The sequence below is a fragment of the Bicyclus anynana genome, chromosome 24 (genome assembly GCF_947172395.1).
Source record: "Bicyclus anynana chromosome 24, ilBicAnyn1.1, whole genome shotgun sequence".
In the NCBI taxonomy this organism is placed as follows: domain Eukaryota; kingdom Metazoa; phylum Arthropoda; class Insecta; order Lepidoptera; family Nymphalidae; genus Bicyclus; species Bicyclus anynana.
Window position 1 is genome coordinate 9,558,121 of NC_069106.1, and position 22,002 is coordinate 9,580,122.

The 22,002-nt window shown below is 38.2% G+C and overlaps 3 protein-coding genes across 3 annotated transcripts in view; 2 read left to right on the plus strand and 1 right to left on the minus strand.

The window, feature by feature from the left end:
- The window catches only part of LOC112056564 (dopamine receptor 1), a 154,066-nt gene that overhangs the window by 80,268 nt on the left and 51,796 nt on the right, over positions 1 to 22,002 (plus strand). The window lies entirely within an intron of this gene.
- LOC112049874 (trypsin CFT-1-like) lies at positions 5,338 to 8,920 on the plus strand (the record flags this gene model as incomplete). Its single annotated transcript, XM_052888893.1, has 3 exons — positions 5,338 to 5,519; positions 6,727 to 7,015; positions 8,633 to 8,920. Coding segments are annotated over 3 exons (759 nt in total), but the record flags the coding sequence as incomplete, so codon positions are not given.
- LOC112056563 (trypsin CFT-1-like) lies at positions 10,825 to 13,635 on the minus strand. Its single transcript, XM_024097005.2, has 3 exons — positions 13,475 to 13,635; positions 12,413 to 12,671; positions 10,825 to 11,164 (listed from the first exon to the last, which is right to left on the minus strand). Exons 1-3 carry the CDS (start codon positions 13,633 to 13,635, stop codon positions 10,877 to 10,879), a joined length of 708 nt encoding a protein of 235 aa, XP_023952773.2. The 3' UTR covers positions 10,825 to 10,876.

Genomic DNA, 22,002 nt, shown 5'->3' on the forward strand with positions numbered 1-22,002 from the left:
CATAATATAATATACTATATCCTGTACCTCTAGGACTGAGATTTTATACTGAACGTTTTTTGGAAGCAAGAAGTCTTTGTATTTCATAACCCAGCCTAGGACTCGAACCCATGATCTCATGATCCAAAGTTAACCATTGGGCAAAAAACGAGGCAGTTCTCACAAATTAATCTTGAAAAATAAATGGTATTTAAATTGAAAATTTTTAAATTCCTCATAATCCTATCATACCTGAGTTTCAGCAGTGATTATGGCTAAATTTTCATTACATTTTCAGTACGAAAAACCATTTTCCGGACGGCGGCGCTCCAATTAAAAAGTTATTAAGAAACTAATAACAATATCATTATGGTTTTAAGCTATGCTGAGCCAGTTTTTTTTATCAAATTTAATTATTTCAATACCATTTAAATACGACTAGTACGTCATCAGTACACCAGTGGTTGTAGCCCAGTGGATGTGACGTCTGCCTCCGATTCCCGAGGTTGTGGGTTCGAATCCTGTCCAGAGCATGCACTTTTCAGTTGTGTGCATTTTAAGAAATTAAATATCACGTGTCTCAAACGGTGAAGGAAAAACATCGTGAGTAAACCTGCATACCAGATAATTTTCTTATTCATTCTCTGCGTGTGTGAAGTCTGCCAATTCTCGACTCGAGCTCAGCAGTGAGCTGAATATGGGTTAATAATGATGACTCGTACGTAATATTATATAGCGAAACTGCGTTTGAATTGTGGCCAACAAGAAAGAAATACGTTATTGGGATTTTTCTTTCAAGAAAGCTTCATGTTTTCACATCAGGGGGCCACAGGGCCCCTAGAATACAGGGGGGGCCCCTGTATTCTAGGGGCCCCCCCTGTATTCTAGGTTATTATGTTAAGAAGCAAAAATTAGTAAAAAGTGATCCACAATCTCACTTAATCTGGTCCTTCCGAAAATAACATAAAAAACTGCGTGGCTTTTTACTTGAAAAATATAAAACAAACTTAAAAAAATTTTTTTTCTTTATCCGGAAAAAAATCAATCTGTTTTTTTTTCCGGATAAAGCGTGCGCCCAAAATTTAAAAAACATAGGTTAAGTCACTGTCATATTTACTTGAGCAAAAATTTTTGTTCCTTTTGTGAGAAATCCCAAAATTCCCATTTGGGCCCCTAATTTGGACACTGTGATCCAAGGCACGCTACGTCACTGGCTCACAGTTAGTGGCGTGCGTAAAGTTGTCGATCATGGTATGCACTAGTAATAAAATGAAGCAAACTGGAAAAATCTGTATGTAATAAGTACTAAGAAGACAACTTAGGGTATGCAGTACTTTAATGCATGTATGAAGTGCACGCCACTGTAATTGTACGTTTGATCCCAAAGTTACGTAGAACGAAACAATTTGCATTTTCAACCAAAACCACTCATTAGCATTTTACACAATGCTCGGTTTGAGCTAGGACCGGGAAAGTTTTAAGATAGGATTTACTGGAAGACGTAGACAAAACTATGTTGAGAATTTCATTGAAAGACTGGTTGTATGGTTGAAATTTTGAAGTGGTCACTAGGCAGCCGCGACCATGACCAGTGGTCACGACAACGACCAACCGTCCTTCATTGTGACGTACGAGTATGCTAAGTAATCATCATCATTATCATATCAGCCGATGGACGTCCACTGCTGGACATAGGCCTTTTGTAAGGACTTCCGAACATCACGATCTTGAGCCGCCTGCATCCATCGAATCTCTGTGATTTGCTTGATGTCGTCAGTCCACTTGGTAAGGGGGTCGACCAACACTGCGCTTTCTAGAGATATTAGGACCCCTAACGTCCATCGGCTCTTTGTAGTATGTGCCCCGCCCATTTGCCACTTCAGCTTCGAGACTCGTTGAGTTATGTCGGTGACTTTGGTTCTTCTGCGGATCTCCTCATTTCTGATTCGATCACGCAGAGATACTCTGAGCATAGCTCGTTTCATCGCCCGCTGTGTGAATCTGAGCCTTCATGAGGCTCATAGTTAGCGACCATAAACCGGTCAAGTCTCGGAACAATAGGTCCATCACAAAGTTTTGCCCAGTACTGACCACGCTGGGCACGCAGGTTACCTACCTAATACAATTAACATCAAATCAATACCAACCGCGTTCTTCATATTCCGTAATTTCCATTGTCAACAAAAATCACAATGTCAACTGGACAATTTTATCTACATACTCTATGATATCCATTATACACAAAGGATGGTAAGGGATGTCAGTAGACACCGGAAGAGTTTTTTACCTATAATACTACCAATTTTGACCAGTTAGGACCAGTTATTAGATTGAGGTTTTCTTAATTGGTAGGTCTGGCTGGAAGACTTAAGCCGTAGCGAGTTACAGTCGGCAAAGCCGCCAAACAATTTAGCGTCCCGGTACGATGTCGTATACAAACCGAAACGGGTGTGAATTTTCATGCTCCTCCTAACAAGTTAGCCCGCTTCCATCTTAGATTGCATCGTCACTTACCATCAGGTGAGATTATAGTCAAGAGCTTACTTGTAAAGAATAAAAAGCAAGTTACTTCGATCGCTGGACTTCGCTTGCGGTTTAATTCTAGAAAAGTTATAATTGGTATTTCGAGGAAAACATGAGAGAAAACTAATAATAAAATTAAATTTAAATAAATATTAAATTTAAATAATCTTTATATCTATACTAATATTATAAAGCTGAAGAGTTTGTTTGTTTGTTTGATTGAACGCGCTAATCTCAGGAACTACTGGTCCGATTTGAAAAATTCTTTCAGTGTTAGATAGCCCGTTTATCGAGGAAGGCTATAAGCTATATATTATCTTCGTATTCCTACGGGAACGGGAAGCACGCGTGTGAAACCGCGTGGCGTCAGCTAGTACAAAATACAGCTGAAACTCACGCGACACAAGATCAGAAATTCTAAAACCCTCAAATAAAAAAATAGATTAATGCTTATCTTATACATAATGATTGGATTATGGCTATAATAAATCCATAGCAGTTTAGGAGACAAAAACATTATAAATGTGAGGATTACGTTGGTCGCCAATCATATTGGCCTGATAGCTTCGACCATGTGGAAATTAAACGTTTTACTCCTGATATGCCTCATATCAGCCGAGGGTAAGTTTTTTCAAGGAATATTGAAGTGAGAACTAGTACTCCTTAGCTTACCTTACCTTATCAGACGATAGACGTCCACTGCTGGACATAGGCCTCTTGCATGGACCTCCAAGCACAACGATCTCGAGCCGCCAGCATCCAGCGGCTTCCTGCAACCCGCTTGATATCCTCGGTCCACCTAGTGGGGGGTCGCCCACTGCGCTTTGCGGGGTCGCCATTCCAGCACCTTGGGACCCCAATGTCCATCGGCTCTTCGAACTATGTGTATAACTCTAGTACTCCTACTAGAGGATAACTTTGTAGAACACGCAAAGTGTCTGAGTTCAAAAAAGGCTAACTTGTACCAAAAATAATTGTTAATTATTCATATTCTGGACTTAATTTTATTTAATTGACCTTAATTTATTAAAGGCTTATTTTATTTAAAAAACTTTTCATCCAGTAAACAGGTAGTTGAAGGTCGTCTCATATTGGGATCTCTACTGTCTTATTTAAGCTTAAATTATTTATTTTTATTTACTTAAATTATACCCGGGAAGACAGTTACAGTTTTAGTATACAGTTGCCCAATTCATCTTCCCAGGCTATAAAATACTAGCGGACGCCCGCGACTTCGTCCGCGTGGATATCAATGTAAACTTTCAAGCCCTATTTCACTTCTTTAGGGGTTGAATTTTAAAAATTTTTGAATTACATTATATTTCGTATTTTTTTATGATTTATGAACATTTTTTTAAAACTATAACTCTTAGTTTGTATGAAAAGTAGGACTTTTCATACAAACTTTCAACCTCTATTTCACCCCCTTTTCATTTTATTTTCGCAATTAAAAGTATCCTTTTACCTTTTCCGTATTATGGTCTTAAACCGTGACAAGTTTCGTATTAGAATTCATTCAGTAGTTTCAGCATGATGCCTGAATAACAAAAAGACAGACAAAAAATCGAAAAAAAATATTTTTAGCTTCAGTATCGATTATGTAATGCCCCCCAACAAAAAGTTTCAAAATATCTTCAATGTACAAAAAGTACAGAATTCGTATTATAAATATAGATTCTAGATGGCGCTGGCATCCGTTATGCCACGGTAACGTTTGGTGTTACAAATGGTATAAGTAAAATCTCAAATTACGAATAAATGTACAAAATTCTACCAGTTTTATTATAAGTATAGAAGATAGATACATGAAATGCATACAACAAAGTTATGTCGTATCTTAAGAATTTGAGCCTAGCCCAGTGGATATGACCTCTGCCTCCAATTCCTCAGGGTGTAGGTTCGAATCCGGTCTGGGGCATGCACCTACAACTTTTCAGTTGTGTGCATTTTAGGAAATTAAATATCACGTGTCTCAAACGATGAAGGAAAAAGATCATCAGGAAACTTGCATACCTTTTTATATAATCCTCCACGTGTGTGAAGTCTGCCAATCCGCATTGGACTATAGCCTAACCTCATTCTGAGAGGAGACTCGTGCTAAACAGTGAACTAAATATGGGTTGATAATGATGATTAAGAGTTTATTTTGCACTAAAAATATTTAATCTCAGGATTTTACTTTTATTGTAGTTTTTATCAGAAAACGATTAAAAATATGATAAAATCACACGTGTAATAGTTACTTCGATAGGCGCAGTGGACAGTGACCCTGACTACGGGCCGTGGGTTCGATTCCCACTAACCACTAAATAACGGGCAAATGGTCCAGTATTAAGCTATTATGTTGAATCTCATCTGATGGTGAGTGATGATGCAAGTTAATATGGACGGACTAACTTGTTAGGAGTAGGAGGAAAATCCACACTTATTTCTATTTCCACACGACATCGTAGGGTGGTAAATAGCCATGGCCCAAGCCGACCAGTGTTGGTTTTACACCCCCGTGCCTCGGAGAGTACGTTAAGCCTCCGTATCTACAGGGTTATTTTTTTTACAATTGCTTACAATATAGAAAAAAAAATCCAACACAATGTACTGATATATCAGCAAGCAAATTAATGTTTACAGAATTTTCTTGTCTGTGGAATGCGTAATTTCTTTTTATTTGATTTTATTGAGTTGCAAGCTGCGTCTGCAATTGATATTATATTGATTGATTGTAAAACGCGGGGCTAAACCCATTATAAACTCGGTTTCTATTTAGGCACCCTCGCCTTACGGCTCGTGCCATAAAAATACGTATATAATAGGTCTTTTTATCCCCTTGTATAACAATCTACTATTTGTGTAGCTCTTCCACGGAAGGAAAGGATAGTTGGGGGTTCGGTGGTCAATATCAACCAATACCCATATGCAGCGGTTATGTTGGTGTCAACCAACAATGCTGCCTTCCGCCAGGACTGCGGTGGCACCATCCTCAACAACAGATCGATCATGTCTGCAGCCCACTGCTGGGTGTAAGTATTTAGGTATCTAAACTTGTTTAAAATGGGAAGAGATTTGATTTTTCATTTGTTTGTTTGTTACGAATATCTCCCATCGTTATCTCTTGTTCAAAAACGATTATTTTTTCATTCTTTACATGTTAGCCCTTGACTACAATCTCACCTGATGATAAGTGATGATGCAATCTAATATGGAAGCAGGCTAACTTCTTAGGAGGAGGATGAAAATCCACACAATCATAACTATGAAATTAATCCAGAAGTTTACCCAGCATCCAATTGCCTTTGAAACGTCCGACCATTTTGATTCTATATACAAATTGCATATACTTGGAAGGTAAATTGTAATCTTTTTATCCCTAAGTGATAAAACCCCAAAATTTAGTTTTTTGGATAATACATTTTCATTTTATATGATTTGGCAATAAAAAAATGGCCCTTCTACTCTTTTTTAAATAGTGATCATATTATAGGCAAAACAACTTTCGCGGGACCTAGTTGTGAGCTATAACTAGCGGACACAATGAAGCTTTGCTTTGACAGTTACGCAAGCAACCAATCGCATCAAAGCTATCGAAAAAACAAAGTTTTTGGCTCCTTACATTGTTTTAGGTAAATTTAACCCCCAACGCAAAAACAGTGATGTTACAAGTTAGACGTGTCTGTCTGTCTGTCAATCTGTCTATGTCACCATAGCTCCCGAACGGATGAAGCGATTTCAATTTAGTTTTTTTTTGTATAAAAGGTGACTTTATGGCGAGTGTTCATAGATATGTTTGATGAAAATCGGTTGAGCCATTTGAAAGTTCTGGGGGTTGAAACTGGGGAAGAATAACCAAAAGTCTGCAAATATACTCGAGCGGGGTCTCAAATAAAAGCGCACTGAATCAAAGGTTTTGAAAGTTTTCAAATTTTTATTTGAGCCGTGATAACCCAGTGGATGTGACCTCTGCCTCCGATTGCGGAGGGTGTGGTCTTGCACCTACGACTTTTCAGTTGTGTGCATTTTAAGAAATTAAATATCACATGTCTCAAACGGTGAAGGAAAACATCGTGAGGAAACCTGCATACCTGAGAATTTTCTGAATTCTCTGCGTGTGTGAAGTCTGCCATACCCCATTGGGCCAGCGTTATAGACTATTGGCTTAACCCCTCTCATTCTGAGAAGAGACTCAGCAGTGAGCCGAATATGGGTTGATAATGGTTATTTTTTGTCTAGTGGTAAACACAACACAAGGTTCACGGTTCGGATTGGTTCAACCAACGCCAACAGCGGTGGTGTTGTCCACAACGTCAACAGACATATCACCCATCCGAGCTACAACGTTGGTGGGTTCATGAACAATGACATTGGCATCGTGAGACTGGCAACAGTCATTAGCTTCAACAATAACGTCAGAGCTGGATCCATCGCTGGATCTAACTTCCATTTACCTGACAACACGTTGGTCTGGTCGATTGGATGGGGCCTTACTGCTGTAAGTTCTACATTTTGTTATCACTATCATGTTTATCAATCACGCTTATAAAGGCAAAAGTTAGTATGTGTGGAGGCGACTCTAGCTCACGGAGCGTCCGGGTAATCACATTAGCGCCCACTATCTTAATATATAAATGCGAAAGGTCATTCATCACGAAATATCGAAACCGCTTGAAGTACAGAGCTGAAATTTAGCAGGGAGGTAGTTTACAGTTAGTAGGTATTCACTAAGAACGGATTTTGCGATTAGCCGGATTTTTTTTTCTTGTCGGGGAGGAAAAAAATCCCTCCGGACTTTTGTCGGCTAGTCGGCAGGGTATATCCGACTTGCACGGACTAAAAATAACCTACCCTTTGCTCCGTGGTCAGCGTGGAACCGCTTGGCATTACTTCACGCTGACCTTCCTGATATATCTCTCTCGTTTTTCTTCTCTTCTTTTTATCGTGGCTTGGAGTATATGAGCCGGATATATAGCCGGATTAAAGAGGTTTAAGGGCGGACGATGTCGCGGGCGTCCGCTAGTTTCTTATATACCCCGCGCGGCGCCTTGGTGCTACGCACACCTTGCACTGTAAAAGACGATTCTGTGTGTGTGAAAGTGTGTATATTTGTTCCTCCTTTGTGCTGCGGCTACTGAAGCGTTATGGCTGAAATTAGGAATGGCAATGGATTTTACCTTTTTGTCCCGGAAAAATTTATGGTTCCCGCGAGATTTGTGAAAAACTAAATTTCACTAGTATAAAATGATAATCATTCATCATAATATCGATGGACGTCCACTGCATTTTGTGGGGACTTCCAATCATCACGATCCTGAGTCGCCTGCATCCAGCGAATCGCTGAGACTCGCTTGATTTGGGACGTCCCATTGCGATTTCTAGTGCGGGGTTGTCATTTCAGCACCTCGGGACCCAAACATTCTGGTTATAAAATAGTTAGTCATAATTACTCATTTGTACCTGAGAAATATTCCATTCATTAATATTTTATTCATCAACTCCTTTCACACATACGAGTATGTGTATGTATGTCTTATTTTACACACTCCAACCATCTCTCATTAGGATTTCTTCTCCTCTTGTAACCTTCCATTTGAAGTTTTAACATTCTTTTTGTAAAAAAAAACAATTCATCCTTTCGCATCATATTATAGGACTCAAAAGAGATTATAAATATAAGGAAACTAATGTCGAACAAAGGTTATGATTCACAACACTTGTCAGGACAACTTAATTAACAATCAAACTGTAACCAAAATAATACCCTAGAATGGCAGAGAATGAGCTTGAGTGAAGTCACGTACTTGTGAACGATGTGAGTAGGGTTAAATACGCCTTTGACAGTCGACTAACACTCCCCTTTTCCACTCAAGTCACTCTCCCCGCCTATCCCAAGTAACCCATAAAGAATTACACAACAAGAGATGTGGACGACTCGAACGCCACGAGCACACTGAAGCCAACACGAGATCGTGCGACGTCATATCCGTCACAGACTACTATTTCCTACACTATTTATTAAAAACATGTAAATTTAAAAGCGGCTAACGCGGCGATAACAATCATGTGTACCATGCTAATCTATAGCATGTGAAATGGTAAGAAGAGAATGACAATAAAATAAAAATACACCTACATATTTCAGTGGCAAGGAAATCTATCTGAGCAATTACGCCACGTTCAACTGAGGACAACTAATCAAGCCGAATGCCAAAGGATATATGGTTCCCATGCTGTCAATGCCAACATGATCTGCGCTGGCTGGCATACCGACGGGCGGGGCTCTTGCACTGCTGACTCCGGTGGTCCACTGCTGCACAACCATGTCGCCTTTGGCATTGTTTCCTTTGGCACTAATTGTGGCCAAGCGCGCTGGCCCGGAGTATACACGAGAGTTTCGAGATACACATCCTGGGTACAATCTAACTCTTAAGAAGATTATTATTTACATGTTTAATATAAAAGTTGAATGATTTATCTGAATATAAAAAAATATTCTGTATGTGTTTTTGTCACCTAACTCCACCTCCTTCTGCTCTCATCGGCTGGACCGATTTGAATGAAATTTCGTGTGTATATTTCCAATTCAACCAACTTTAAAAACATAAAACGTACCGACTAAACTAAAAAGAGAAAAATAACATCATATCCTGCTGCTTTGCGGTTGATTACTTGCTGATCAATTTAAAGGCGGTGCTAAGCTGATGTCGTGTTAATTAATTGTCTGCTTAGCGCAAACCTTAAGAACGGCTGGACCGATTTCGCTAATTCTTTTGATATAATACTCCTTGAAGTACGAGGATGGTTCTTACTTTAGATTTCTTTTTGTTTAGTGGTAGGGCTTATACTACGCTTTATAATATCAGTGAATATCTATACTAATAGTATAAAACTGAAAAGTTTGTTTATTTGATTGGTTGATTGAACGCGCTAATCTCAGGAACTACTGGTTCGATTTCAAAAATTCTTTCAGTGTTACATAGACTATTTATCGAGGAAGTCTAGTCGAAGGCTATATATTAAATCAAAATCAAAAAAATCAAAAATCATTTATTTCAAGTAGGCTCAGTTTACAAGCACTTTTGACACGTCAGTTGACTATTTGTAAAGATTCTACCACCGGTTCGGAAGGCAGGTTCTGCTGAGAAGATACCGGCAAGAAACTCAACAGGTGCTCTTTTGAAATGAAAAAGTCATACAGTATTATAATTTACAATTGATAACAATTACAATTTCTTATAGTTTTACTTCCTGTGTGAAGGTGGAAGCTGATCCAACGGCCTCCAAGCATCTTTATCATTAAGGAACTCATCAATGTTGTAGTAACCTCGACTAAGTAAATGTATGTATAATATTATCTCCGTATTCCTTCGGGAACGTGAACTACGCGGGTGAAACCGCGCGGCGTTAGCTAGTAAAAGTATATATTGAATACATACAGCCAAACATAGAAACTTCGTTTTTGTAGTCATTTAAAAATAATATTTTATGTTGGACTTTCGAATTCGAATTGAGTAAGGCCAAACAACAAACACGTGATTTTATAATAACCGGGCGTCGATGAGCCAGCCTGGTGGAAGTTTTCCGTCCCAGCGAACTTTCCCTTCAGCTTTGAGCATTTTCCGCTTTAGAGGTTTGTTTTCTTTCTCCCGTTGAGCTTCGATCGAACGCGTAATGTGTGCTTTTGAAAGCTGTTTAAGTAACATTTAATTTGTTGTTAGATACTCGGTTATCTTGGAAATAGATTCGTAGGTTCGAATCCAGTCCAGGGTATGCACCTCAAACTTTTCAGTTGTGTGCATTTTCAGAAATTATATATCACGTGTCACAAACGGTGAAGGACATCGTGAGGAAACCTATACACCTGAGAATGTTTTTAATTCTCTAGGTGTGTGAAGCCCAATCCGAATTGGGCCAGTGTGATGGACTATTAGCCTCATTCTAAGAGGAGACTCGTGCTTAACAGAGAGTCGAACATGGGTTGTTAATGATTAATATGTTGTTGGACTAGGAGCCAGCGATGCCAGATATAATTTTATGATAGCTGAACGTTTGTCAAGAGCATACTTTTTTATGTTTATTACATCATAACTTCGTCATTTATTAACCAATTTTAAAAAGTATACTTTCAAATTGTTCCCATTCCAATTTCGTAAAAATCGGTTTAGTAATTTTGTGTTAAAATAAGAATAAGTGTAATACGTCTTTGAAGTCGGTTCCATTTATATGTTAAAAATATTTATTATATAAATCGCTTTTCATCCAATGAATTCCTTATCACTTTTTACTTTTATTTAAATCGTGAAACAAAAAACTGCTGTATTTCTACCTAAAATGGTCAATGAAAAGTAGCGGCAAACTGTTTTATTCTAGAGGCACCCACTCGAGGTTAAGCGTGTTGTTGGATCCAGGCGGCATATCTAGATACCCTGGCGTATACTCCTGGCCAGAGAGCTGATGCACATTCAGCTCCGAAGCTGGTGACACCGACCGCCACGTTGTTGTGGATGAGGGCAGTTCCAGAGTCCAAGAAGCAAGATCCTCTGCCACCACCTGGCCACATCGCGCAGATCATGTTATCAGTGATGATGCCTGGACCATAGGTGTTCCTGCATTGGTTATGGTTGACAACCCTGAGTTGAACGTGACGGAGGTGTTCTGAGGGGGATCCAGTTGGCTGTAACAAGTAATATTTATTTACTAGTGAACTCCTTAATCCGGCCCTGTCCCAAAATCCGTTCTTAGCGAACGTCTACGAACTATAAACTACCTCCCTGCCAAATTTCATCTTTAAATGTCAAGCGGTTTTTGAGATTTCGTGATGAATGACGTTTCGCATTTATATATTAAGACTAGCGGACGCCCGCGACTTCGTCCGCGTGGCAATCAATGTAAACTTTCAAGCCCTATTTAACCACTTTCGGGGTTGAATTTTAAAATTTTTGAATCACATTTTTTTTTATATTTTTTTATGGTTTATAAACAAAATTTTAAAACTGAAAATCTAAAAATGAAGGATAAGTTTGTATAGAAAATATACAAACTTTCAACCCCTATTTCACCCCTTTCTTATTTTATTTTTGCATTAAAAAGTATCCTATAACCTTCTCCGTATTATGGTCTTAAACCGTGCCAAGTTTCATTTGAATTTATTCAGTAGTTTCAGCGTGATGCCCGATAATCAAAAAAAAACACGGATAGACAGACCGAGAAAAAAAATTTTTAGCCTCAGTATTACTAATATTATAAAGCTGAAGAGTTTGTTTGGTTGAACGTGCTAATCTCAGGAACTACTAGTCTGATTTTAAAAATTCTTTCAGTGTTAGATAGCTTATTTATCAGGGAATGCTATAGGCTATATATTATTTCCGTATTCCTATGGGAAAGAAAACCACGCGAGTAAAACCGCGTGGCGTCAGCTAGTCGATTATATAATGCCCCCAACAACAATTTTCAAAATATCTTCAATATAAAGAATTGGAACTACTACAGTTTTATTATAAATATAGATTTAGACTGGCTGGCTCATTTTGTGCATAAAGGATCGGCCTGGTCGGAATTTAGTTAGGAAAAAACTGTATATGTGCGTCATTTTTAATTAAATGTATTGTTAGAAGAATAGCGAGGCTACGTCATCATGGAAGCGATGACAAATGGTGGTAGTGCCAGCGAGGCTATATAAACCGCTACGCTACTAAACTTGATCCACTGTTTGCGTGGACAATTAAGCTATGTAGTAATTTAGAATTTAAGAATGTAATATGCGACATTACTTAAAAATAAAGATCTTTCTTTCTTTCCTTCTACGCGCTTCATTCGAGGCGATTTTTCTGTAGACGCTCGCGCAATTTTGCCCTGTCTTCTAACACATAGCAGCTTGAGTAGGTTATTGAGGCGAGCGGGTAACGTAATGTGAAAAACTTACGGTAGTGAAGCCCCATCCGATAGCAATGACGTTGGCGTTGTCAGGGGGGTTGTGGTTTGCTCCAGCGATGTTCCCTGCGCGGACTGAAGCAGAGCCTATGGGGATGGCGTTGGTCCTGATGACGCCAATGTCGTTGTCGTGGTTCCTTCTAACGTACAGTGGGTGGCCGATCAGCTGTTTGACGATGATGAGATAACCACCACTGCTTTTAGTTGTTGAACCTACACGGATGCGGTAGTTGCCTGAAGCAGCATTGTGACTGAAAAATGAAATATTTATATACTAGCTGACGCCACGCGGTTTTACCCTCTTGGTTCCCGTTCCCGTAGGAATACGGTGATAATATATAGCCTATAGCCTTCCTCGATAAATGGGCTATCTAACACTGAAAGAGTTTTTCAAATCGGACCAGTAGTTCTGACATTAGCGCGTTCAATCAAACAAACTCTTCAGCTTCATAATATTAGTATAGATTTATCTATCTAACGATCTATTACAATACAAATATCATTTTATTTCAAAATTTGCTAGATAAGTAATCTTTTCAATTAAGGTATCATATCTTTCATTTATCTTTTTATTTGTCTATGTTTTTTTTAATTTTTAACAATGTCAATATTTAATGCAAAATACTATTCAAAATTTATAAAAAAAAACCCTCCCTCTGCGGGACATTTGAGTGCCCAAGCAAATTTAGTTTATTCGTTTTTCATTTAGGTTTTTTATATTAATATTATTTCGAGTAGTTCGAAGTGCCTGTTGGCATAATCCTCCTCTAGTCTTTTGCAGATTTGAGCCGATATGGACCGATTGAGGCTTTCTTAATTGGCCCAGGTCTGGCTGGAGAGAGGCTTCGGCCGTGGCTAGTTACTATCCTACAAAGACGTAAAACGGAAAAGACGTAAAAGACGTAAAACGGTGGAAATGGAAAGGAGTGTGGATTTTCATCCTCCTCCTAACAAGTTAGCCCGTTTCCATCTTAGATTGCATCATCACTTACCACCAGGTGAGGTTGTAGTCAAGGCTAACGTGTAAAGAATAAAAAAATAGGGGATATCCTACGGCCAACAATGTGTAGCTGACACCACAGCTGCGTCATTGATGATAGTGCAACCACATGTGTGCTGAAAACTGGGCCCTGAAGCGATTTGCAGCGAGCAAGCGAAGGGGTACGTCTGAATAGTTGTAGTACTTCCACCGATTATGCGCTCCAAATGCGGCATAGCTGAAAGAAGAATGGAGAGATTGTAGATATCCCTTGGACGCAATAAGCGTTTACTTCCTCATATTTGTACGCACTGCAAATATGTGCTAGCTGTTGAAGTATTTTAAAGGTACTTAAGCTCTAAAATAGCATGCTACAAACGTTCTATTAAGTATGCTCCATACGAGCATGATCATCAGTTTACATTTGCTAGCAATAAGCATGCTATTTTTAAGTATGCTCCTGAATAAGTATGCTCAAAGCAAACATTCTGATTACACATGCTAATTTGTATCTATCGCTCTCTGTTCTGTAACCTGTTCAGACACGTTAAAAGGACGCCCTCTTTCACCCGTACAGCAAGTAGCATGCTCATAAATTGCACGACTGTTGATTCTTAAGCAAGCTCAAAATAAGCATGCTTATTATAGACATGCTACGTGCCTACAAAATACCCCAAAAAGTGATCCGAATTTAGCTACACCACTGAGCGCACAAATGCATAATTTTATGTTTACTTTCATTATATATTTCTACACGGGTTAATTGGCCGTATTGCCGATAGGATAGAAACTAACCACGGCCGAAGTTTTAAACTAAACCAGACTTTAGCCAATTTAGAAATTATAAAAATTGTGTGTCAGCTCCGACGCACGAACTGAGTTTACTCTTTCAGATCGACTGTCTAAATAGATGTAAGTTACCCCGCAGCATACACTATGTACGTCTCAATACTAACGCCTGAAAAGTAAAAGGTGCGCAGAATAGGTTGCGCACAAAAAACGCAACGTTGTCATTCGTTCATCAAATTTTACTGCCCATATTTTTTCATACCGGGGGCTTTATATGAAAAATCGATTCTTAAGGAGTAAACTCTAAAAATTAATCGTCATCAACCCATATTCGGCTCACTGCTGAGCTCGAGTCTCCTCTCAGAATGAGAGGGGTTAGGCCAATAGTCCACCACGCTGGCCCAATGCGGATTGGCACACTTAATTAAGATAATTCTCTGATATGCAGGTTTCCTCACAATGTTTTCCTTCACCGATTGAGACACGTGATATTTAATTTCTTAAAATGCACACAACTGAAAAGTTGGAGGTGGTCATATCCACTAGGCTATCATGTCTAAAAATTAATACATTTATGTAAAATTATACAAAGTAACTATAAAATTTAAAACTTACACGCAGCAGGAGTCAGGAATACAGCCAATAACAATAATGCGGTGGTCTTCATTGTATGTTGTATGTCAATGTTTAAAAGTGAAGCAAATTTATTGCTTTTTATATTTATTAATACTTTAAGTACCAGCGAATAGATAAGTTAAAACCTGGCTGAAAACTGATGAATGCGGATAATGATTAAATGTATAGATCTTTTTAATTTATTATGTTTTTAATCAAAAATTAGTTTCGTAATGATAAATTTGAAAAGATAACGTTAAGAACGATATATTTAAACGTTCGTTAAGATAAGACCTTTTACCGTAGTCATCTTGTAAAAGTGTCATACCGTAATTTTTTTACAGAAATTCAAGTTTATTCGTGTATTGTATGTTTATAGCGAACAGAGACAGACAGACGCGGAGTAGAAGTTATTTTTGAGAGAATTTAAATATCACCATGACATAACTTGACGTTTTTAAATAGACTACAAATCCTTGAACAAAAATTACCTGTGAAATGAACCAACGTGAATAACGCTTAGGAGCAGTTACTATATCAGAAAATAACTCTAAGCACTATGCCGTCATTTCTGAGCGGTACAGGTGAGTACGCAAGTGAATGAAATTTGTCAGGTACAAATGACGAATTACGACTAATTATTATTGTACGGCTTTTTATAGTGTTAGAGATGATTAAAAATAAATGTCGAAAATCCTAGTGCCATACTAAAATGGTAGTGCCGGATGTCAGAACAAATGCAGAAGCAAAATAGGTCATTTATTACTGTACTGCATTTGTGAAATTTCTTTTATACACATATACTATCTGTAAACGCTGTACCTATTTCCAGCGCAGGAGTCGAAAGATAAGAGTCGCAAGCCTTACTCTTCACTCGCATACTCACCTGTACCGCTCAGAAATGACGGCATAGTGCTCAGAGTTATTTTCTGATATAGTAACAGCCTTCTAAGCGTTATTCATGTTGGTTCATTTCACATGTAATTTTTGTTCAAGGGCTTGTAGTCTAAAAGTGCTCGTAAACTAAGCCTAATTGAAATAAATGAATTTTGACTTTCAGTATGAATTTAATATTAATATCTACATAGCTCTTGTGCGAAGTCGGGCGGGTCGCTAGTTATTCAATAAATGATGCAAATTGGACTTTGTAACGGTTCATTCATCAAATCTGGGCCCAGTAATGTATGAAAAATAGTCACTCTCCTTTGATCAATCAAATAATCTGTAAGCAGCAAATATTTTATACTATTAGACAAAAATTTTATAATATAGACATGTCAATAACGCGTTAAAACTGAGCCCAACAAAAACGGCTAATTGTCTTAATTTCATTGTTATCATCATCATCATCATTCTCAACCCATATTTGGCTCACTGCTGAGCTCGAGTCTCCTCTCAGAATGAGAGGGGTTAGGCCAATAGTCCACCACGCTGGTCGCTGGCCCAATGCGGATTGGCAGATTTCACACACGCAGAGAATTAAGTTCTCCTCACGATGTGATGTTAAATTTCTTAAAATGCACACAACTGAAAAGTTGGATCACACCTCCAACTTTTCAGTAGTGTGCATTTTAAAAAAAATTAACATCACATGTCTCAAACGGTGAAGGAAAAACATCGTGAGGAGAACTTAATTCTGCTCCGGACCGGATTCGAACCCACACCCTCTGGAGGCAGAGGTCATATCCACTGAGCTACCACGGCTCTAATAATTTCATTGTGCCTCACAGTAAATAATGAAAGATATTTAAACACAGACTACCTAAATATTGTCTACAATGTCGATTTGTGTTTAGGATGTGTAAGTGTAAAAACTATATATACATAAATATATAATGTAAATTAACACAAAATTTTGCATGTGTGCGCTCAGTGGAGTAGTCACATCGGATCACTTTTTGCGGGTTTTTTTGTATTCACGTAACATATCTATAGATTAAAAAAATCATTGGGCCCAATAATGTATGAAAAATGGTCGGTCTCTTATAATCAACCATATAAACTGTGAGTAGGCAGGTATCGGACAACCCTTAAGAGCGCGCAGCGCGTCGATACGATATGGATAAAATTCGAAGCGCAAACGAGACGCCGAATTATGACTTTCACGTGAGTGAAAAGCACGGAGCGATTGACGCGCTACGCAAATTTTATGACGTGAGCGCCAAAACCATTTTTACCTAATTGCAAGTAAATTAAACAACATAACGAAAAAAAAAATGGCCATGTTCAAGATATATACTTATTTTCTATACAAAACAAAAATTTAAGAAAATAAGTTTGCTTTTCCTGAGATTGAAAGCAAATTATGAGCAAAACATGTATTTTTCAAAAAAATAAACTATCGAGAAAAGTTTTACAAATCGTGTATTTTAGTCATTACGAAGCTAACATTTTGAAATATCATTTACCCAAATATCAAGCTCTTAACTTTTCCAGATTCTGAGATCTAGGACCATTATTAACCACCAAATTACATATTGCACACTCTTAACATCGTTTTGGATGGGGTCATTTAATTACTCGATGTAAATTAATCTCTGTTTCACATTTAGCAAAGGTCTGCGGTTCTTTGAATATTAATTTCAGACCCATTACCATTTACCCTTTCGATTTAAATGAGGAAAGTTAAGTTTTACTACTGATTCATTTTGTATGATTCATTTTAGACAGAGTTGTTAGTTATATTCAACTCACATGATATTAATTTCAATGTTAAAAGTTGAAATACCACAAACAGTCATTAACACATAATATTATATACCTACTGATTAGTTTGAAGGCGGTGCCGGTTTATATTTTTGAAGTAAATTGTATTTTAAAAATATAAACATAATAACGTAATAGTACAGCTACTAGCGGACGCCCGCGACTTCGTCCGTGTGAAATTTAGTTTTTAACAAATCCCTCGGGAACCATGGATTTTCCGGGATGAAAAGTAGCCTAGGTGTTAATCCAGAGTAAAACCACACATGTACGTACGAGTACTTATGTTTAAAATAGAAGTGTTTCTGGCATAATCACATTCAATCTGTCTGTATACAATCTATTTCAATCTGAAATATTTTCTTGTTTCGTTCTTTTTAGACCCCTTTTTACGTAGTCGGGTTATAGTTTTTAAACTTTATTTTTATTGAATACTTCTCCGTTACCCGATTGAGCCTAGCCTTATAAGCCAATATCTAAAAGTACCTACGAGAACCTACATCGTCGTATGCTGATATGAAACGACTGACATTTTAAAGATACATTTTTTTTATTTTTATTTATTCTTTACAAGTTAGCCCTTGACTACAATCTCACCTGATGGTAAGTGATGATGCAGTCTAAGATGGAAGCGGGCTAACTTGTTAGGAGGTGGATGAAATTCCACACCCCTTTCGGTTTCTACGCGGCATCGTACCGGAACGCTAAATCGCTTGGCGGTACGTCTTAGCCGGTAGGGTGGTAACTAGCCACGGCCGAAGCCTCCCACCAGCCAGACCTGGACAAATTAAGAAAATCTCAATCTGCCCAGCCGAGGATCGAACCCAGGACCTCCATTTTGTAAATCCACCGCGCATACCACTGCGCCACGGAGGCCGTAAATTTTGACTTAAACAATATGATATTAATACATATTTGTAATGTGCTCACCAAGACCTTTGGTTTGATACCAAATACATAGTGATTACCTCGATTTAATTTTTTTCGAGGTTAGAATATGAGGTTTAAATTCCGTCATATAATTTTTTTACAAAATTTATATAGCCTATGTCTCAATTTGAATTATTACGAATCTTTTGACACCTCATTTATTTAAATCGGTTCTGTAATTTAAGCGCTATGGTGGATCAAACATACATACATACATAGACTGCCAAATTCATTACCCTTCCTTTTGGCTTCGCCGTAGTCGGGTAAAAAGGCACTTGGGAATGCCCCAGATAGATCTAAATCTAAATAATAGTGATCGTTATTTCTCTAAATCTAGTAACGAACAGACAGATCCCTCCATCTTACCGTTACAGGTGAATAAACAGCAATGATTGGGTACAGATACCAGACGGCTATCATTCTAACCCCTCGCTAAATATTGGCTCGTTATAACACCTGCCCATTCTGATTGGGAAATTGTGTAACATGAAAATTGAATGGAAAATGGGTCAAGCGATAACATATAGATCAGGGTTCGGAGAAAATTTTTAATTGAGAAAAAGAGGACGTGGTTTTTAAGCGTTTTAGAATTTAAATTTATCGTGAGTGTTATAATCAATTAATATGAATAATTGATTATGAAACACGGCTAAAACTCACATGATATTAGGTCAAATTGCAGCTTGGATCGTGCTGCGATGCAAAAACCAGCTCATGACTAAGGGCCCCGTATGGGTTCGAAACTAGTCGGGCATACTTCGACCTAATATCACGTGAGTTTTTAATCGTTTTTCGCGCCAAAAAGAAAAACCCTTTTGGGGTTCACCATTTTGTCCGTCTGTCTGTCTCTTCCTCTGTTTGTCATGAGCCTTCGGGAGTCCGTGAACGTAATTCGCTGAAATTAGGTAGCAGGCTACTTCACTAATATTGATGTATGTTAGTTGATATATACGAAATTGAGATTCTATGCAACAAATGTCATCCGGTGCTTACTGACAACCCTTCGTGGATATCGTACAGTAGGTAGATGACATTTCTCAGTTGATTTGATGTTTATTTTATTAGGTTGTTAATATAGACCAAATTAGTTTGTAGGATGCCTTAAAGATAAGGACGCCTATTGGGAATTTTGTAAATATTTTATATCTATGTTATTGTATGTGTTTTGACGGCCTCCGTGGCGCAGTGGTATGCGCGGTGGATTTACAAGACGGAGGTCCTGGGTTCGATCCCCGGCTGGGCACGTTGAGATTTTCTTAATTTGTCCAGGTCTGGCTGGTGGAAGGCTTCGGCCGTGGCTAGTTACCACCCTACCGGCAAAGACGTACCGCCAAGCGATTTAGCGTTCCGGTGCGATGCCGTGTAGAAACCGAAAGGGGTGTGGATTTTCATCCTCCTCCTAACAAGTTAGCCCACTTCCATCTTAGACTGTATCATCACTTACCATCAGGTGAGATTGTAGTCAAGTTCTAACTTGTAAAGAATAAAAAAAAAATGGTATGGGAATGTATTGAGGGTTTTAAGTCATATTACTAGAAAAATGTTGAACTTGCAATTAGAAGCACACAAGAAAAAGCCAAAGAATGGTTGGAGTGTGTAAAATAGGATATCTTTGTAAAGGGAGTGGATGATGAATTGACGAGTAAGAGGAATGGAGAAGATTGGATACTGGGCCGACCCCACTTAAGTGGGGTAAGGGAAAGGAAATGATGATGAAGGTAAGTTCTTCGTGGTGAGCAAAATAGAATTTGCAAATAGAAATTTCCATTTTCATTTAATTTCATTTCGTTCATTTTACGTCTACAGTCCCATCCATATAGCTGTAAAAAACTTGTACACAAGTTAAACTAATAAACATAAGGGTTCCTTGTAATCTACGGAACCCCAAAAATATTTTAATATAAGTTTTCTTTTTGCCAACATCTGAACCTTATGTCAGTTCAGACGATCAAGTAATCTCACATGCCGCATTTGTGCGATGTGCGATATTGCGACCAACACACGATCAGATTTATATGCTGTCAAGCCGTTAACGCTGCAGGCATGTGTGCTTATTTGATCGTTAGTGCTTGACATTATGTCATCCGTAATTATGTGTCTGGAATATACTTTATTACGTACTCCAACTTCGGTATTCAGTTATTTGGCGTAACTTTGTTGATGAAATCCATAAAAAGTTTTATACGACGTCGGGACCTAATACAAAAGTTCATAACTAATACGAATTAGTTATACCACGGGTTATTATTACGAGTAAGCCACTGTAGATGTTTGTACTACAACAAAAATTACTAACTAGAACAATCAACAATAAAATAGTTTAGCAGACTCAGAAAAGATTACAAAAATAAGAAAACTAATGTCGAACAAAGGTTATGATTCACAACATTTGTCAGGACAACTTACTTAACAAATCAAACTGTAACCAAAATAGGACCCTAGATTGGCAGAGAATGACCTTGAGTGAAGTCACACACTTGTGAACGATGTGTGTAGGGTTAAAGGCGCCTTTGACAGATATCTAACACTCCCCTTTTCCAGTCAAGTCTCCCCGCCTATCTCAAGTAACCCATAAAGAATTACACAACAAGAGATGTGGACGGCTCGAACGCCATGAGCACACTGAAGCCGTCCGTACCGCAAGTCGTTGCAACGTGGCGATAACAAATACTTAGCTTATTAAAACTATTTTATTTTCTAATAGTTACTGCAATATGCCTCCATCTGATTCCGGAGGGTTCGAATCCGGCCCGGGGCATGCACCTCCGACTTTTCAGGTGTGTGCATTTTAAGAAATTAAATATCACGTGTCTCAAACGGTGAAGGAAAATATGAATGTAGAAGGTTGATTCTAATACGGATTTTAGACTATTACTATCAGGTGAAACATCTGCCTATTCCGTCAAGCATTACAATGAAACAATACGGAAAAGAGTCAAGTAGGTATAAAATCTATTTGAAGAAAAATCTCGCTCTAAAGAAGCAATTTTATCTAACCATTTATAGAGTGACATTTTGAAATGGGTCTATAAGAAATGCCAAGATGAGTATCGAATTGCGAAATTGATTTTCGCTGTATAAATATAGCGGATGCCAGTTATACTAGCGGTTTACCAGCGTAGTTTGCATTCGCATATAGCATTCACAAAAATACGTGGTTTTCTATTGGTAAAACAATTTTCAGAATCGGTTTAGTAGATCCAGATTTTAACCCCTACAACAACGATATTCCCTTTTATTACTCTCTTTTAGTTATTTCTCCTTTAAAAAAAAAAATAATATGCAAAACACTATTAAAAACTTATAAAAAAATCAACCCTCCCGCTGCGGGACATTTGAGTGCCCAAGCAACCGGCGGTTTAGGGCTCCAGAGTGAGGAACCTCCTCACAATACGCGCCGTCTCAAGAATCACTGCCTTCTGTATTCGACTTTTGATCTAACAAAAAAGTCCAGTGAAAGCTGCTTGAATTGTTGGTCGAAGCTTTTCGCCAAAAGACCATTGACTGAAACAACTATCGGAACAATAATAGTTGACTCAACATTCCACATGGCGGTAATTTCGTGA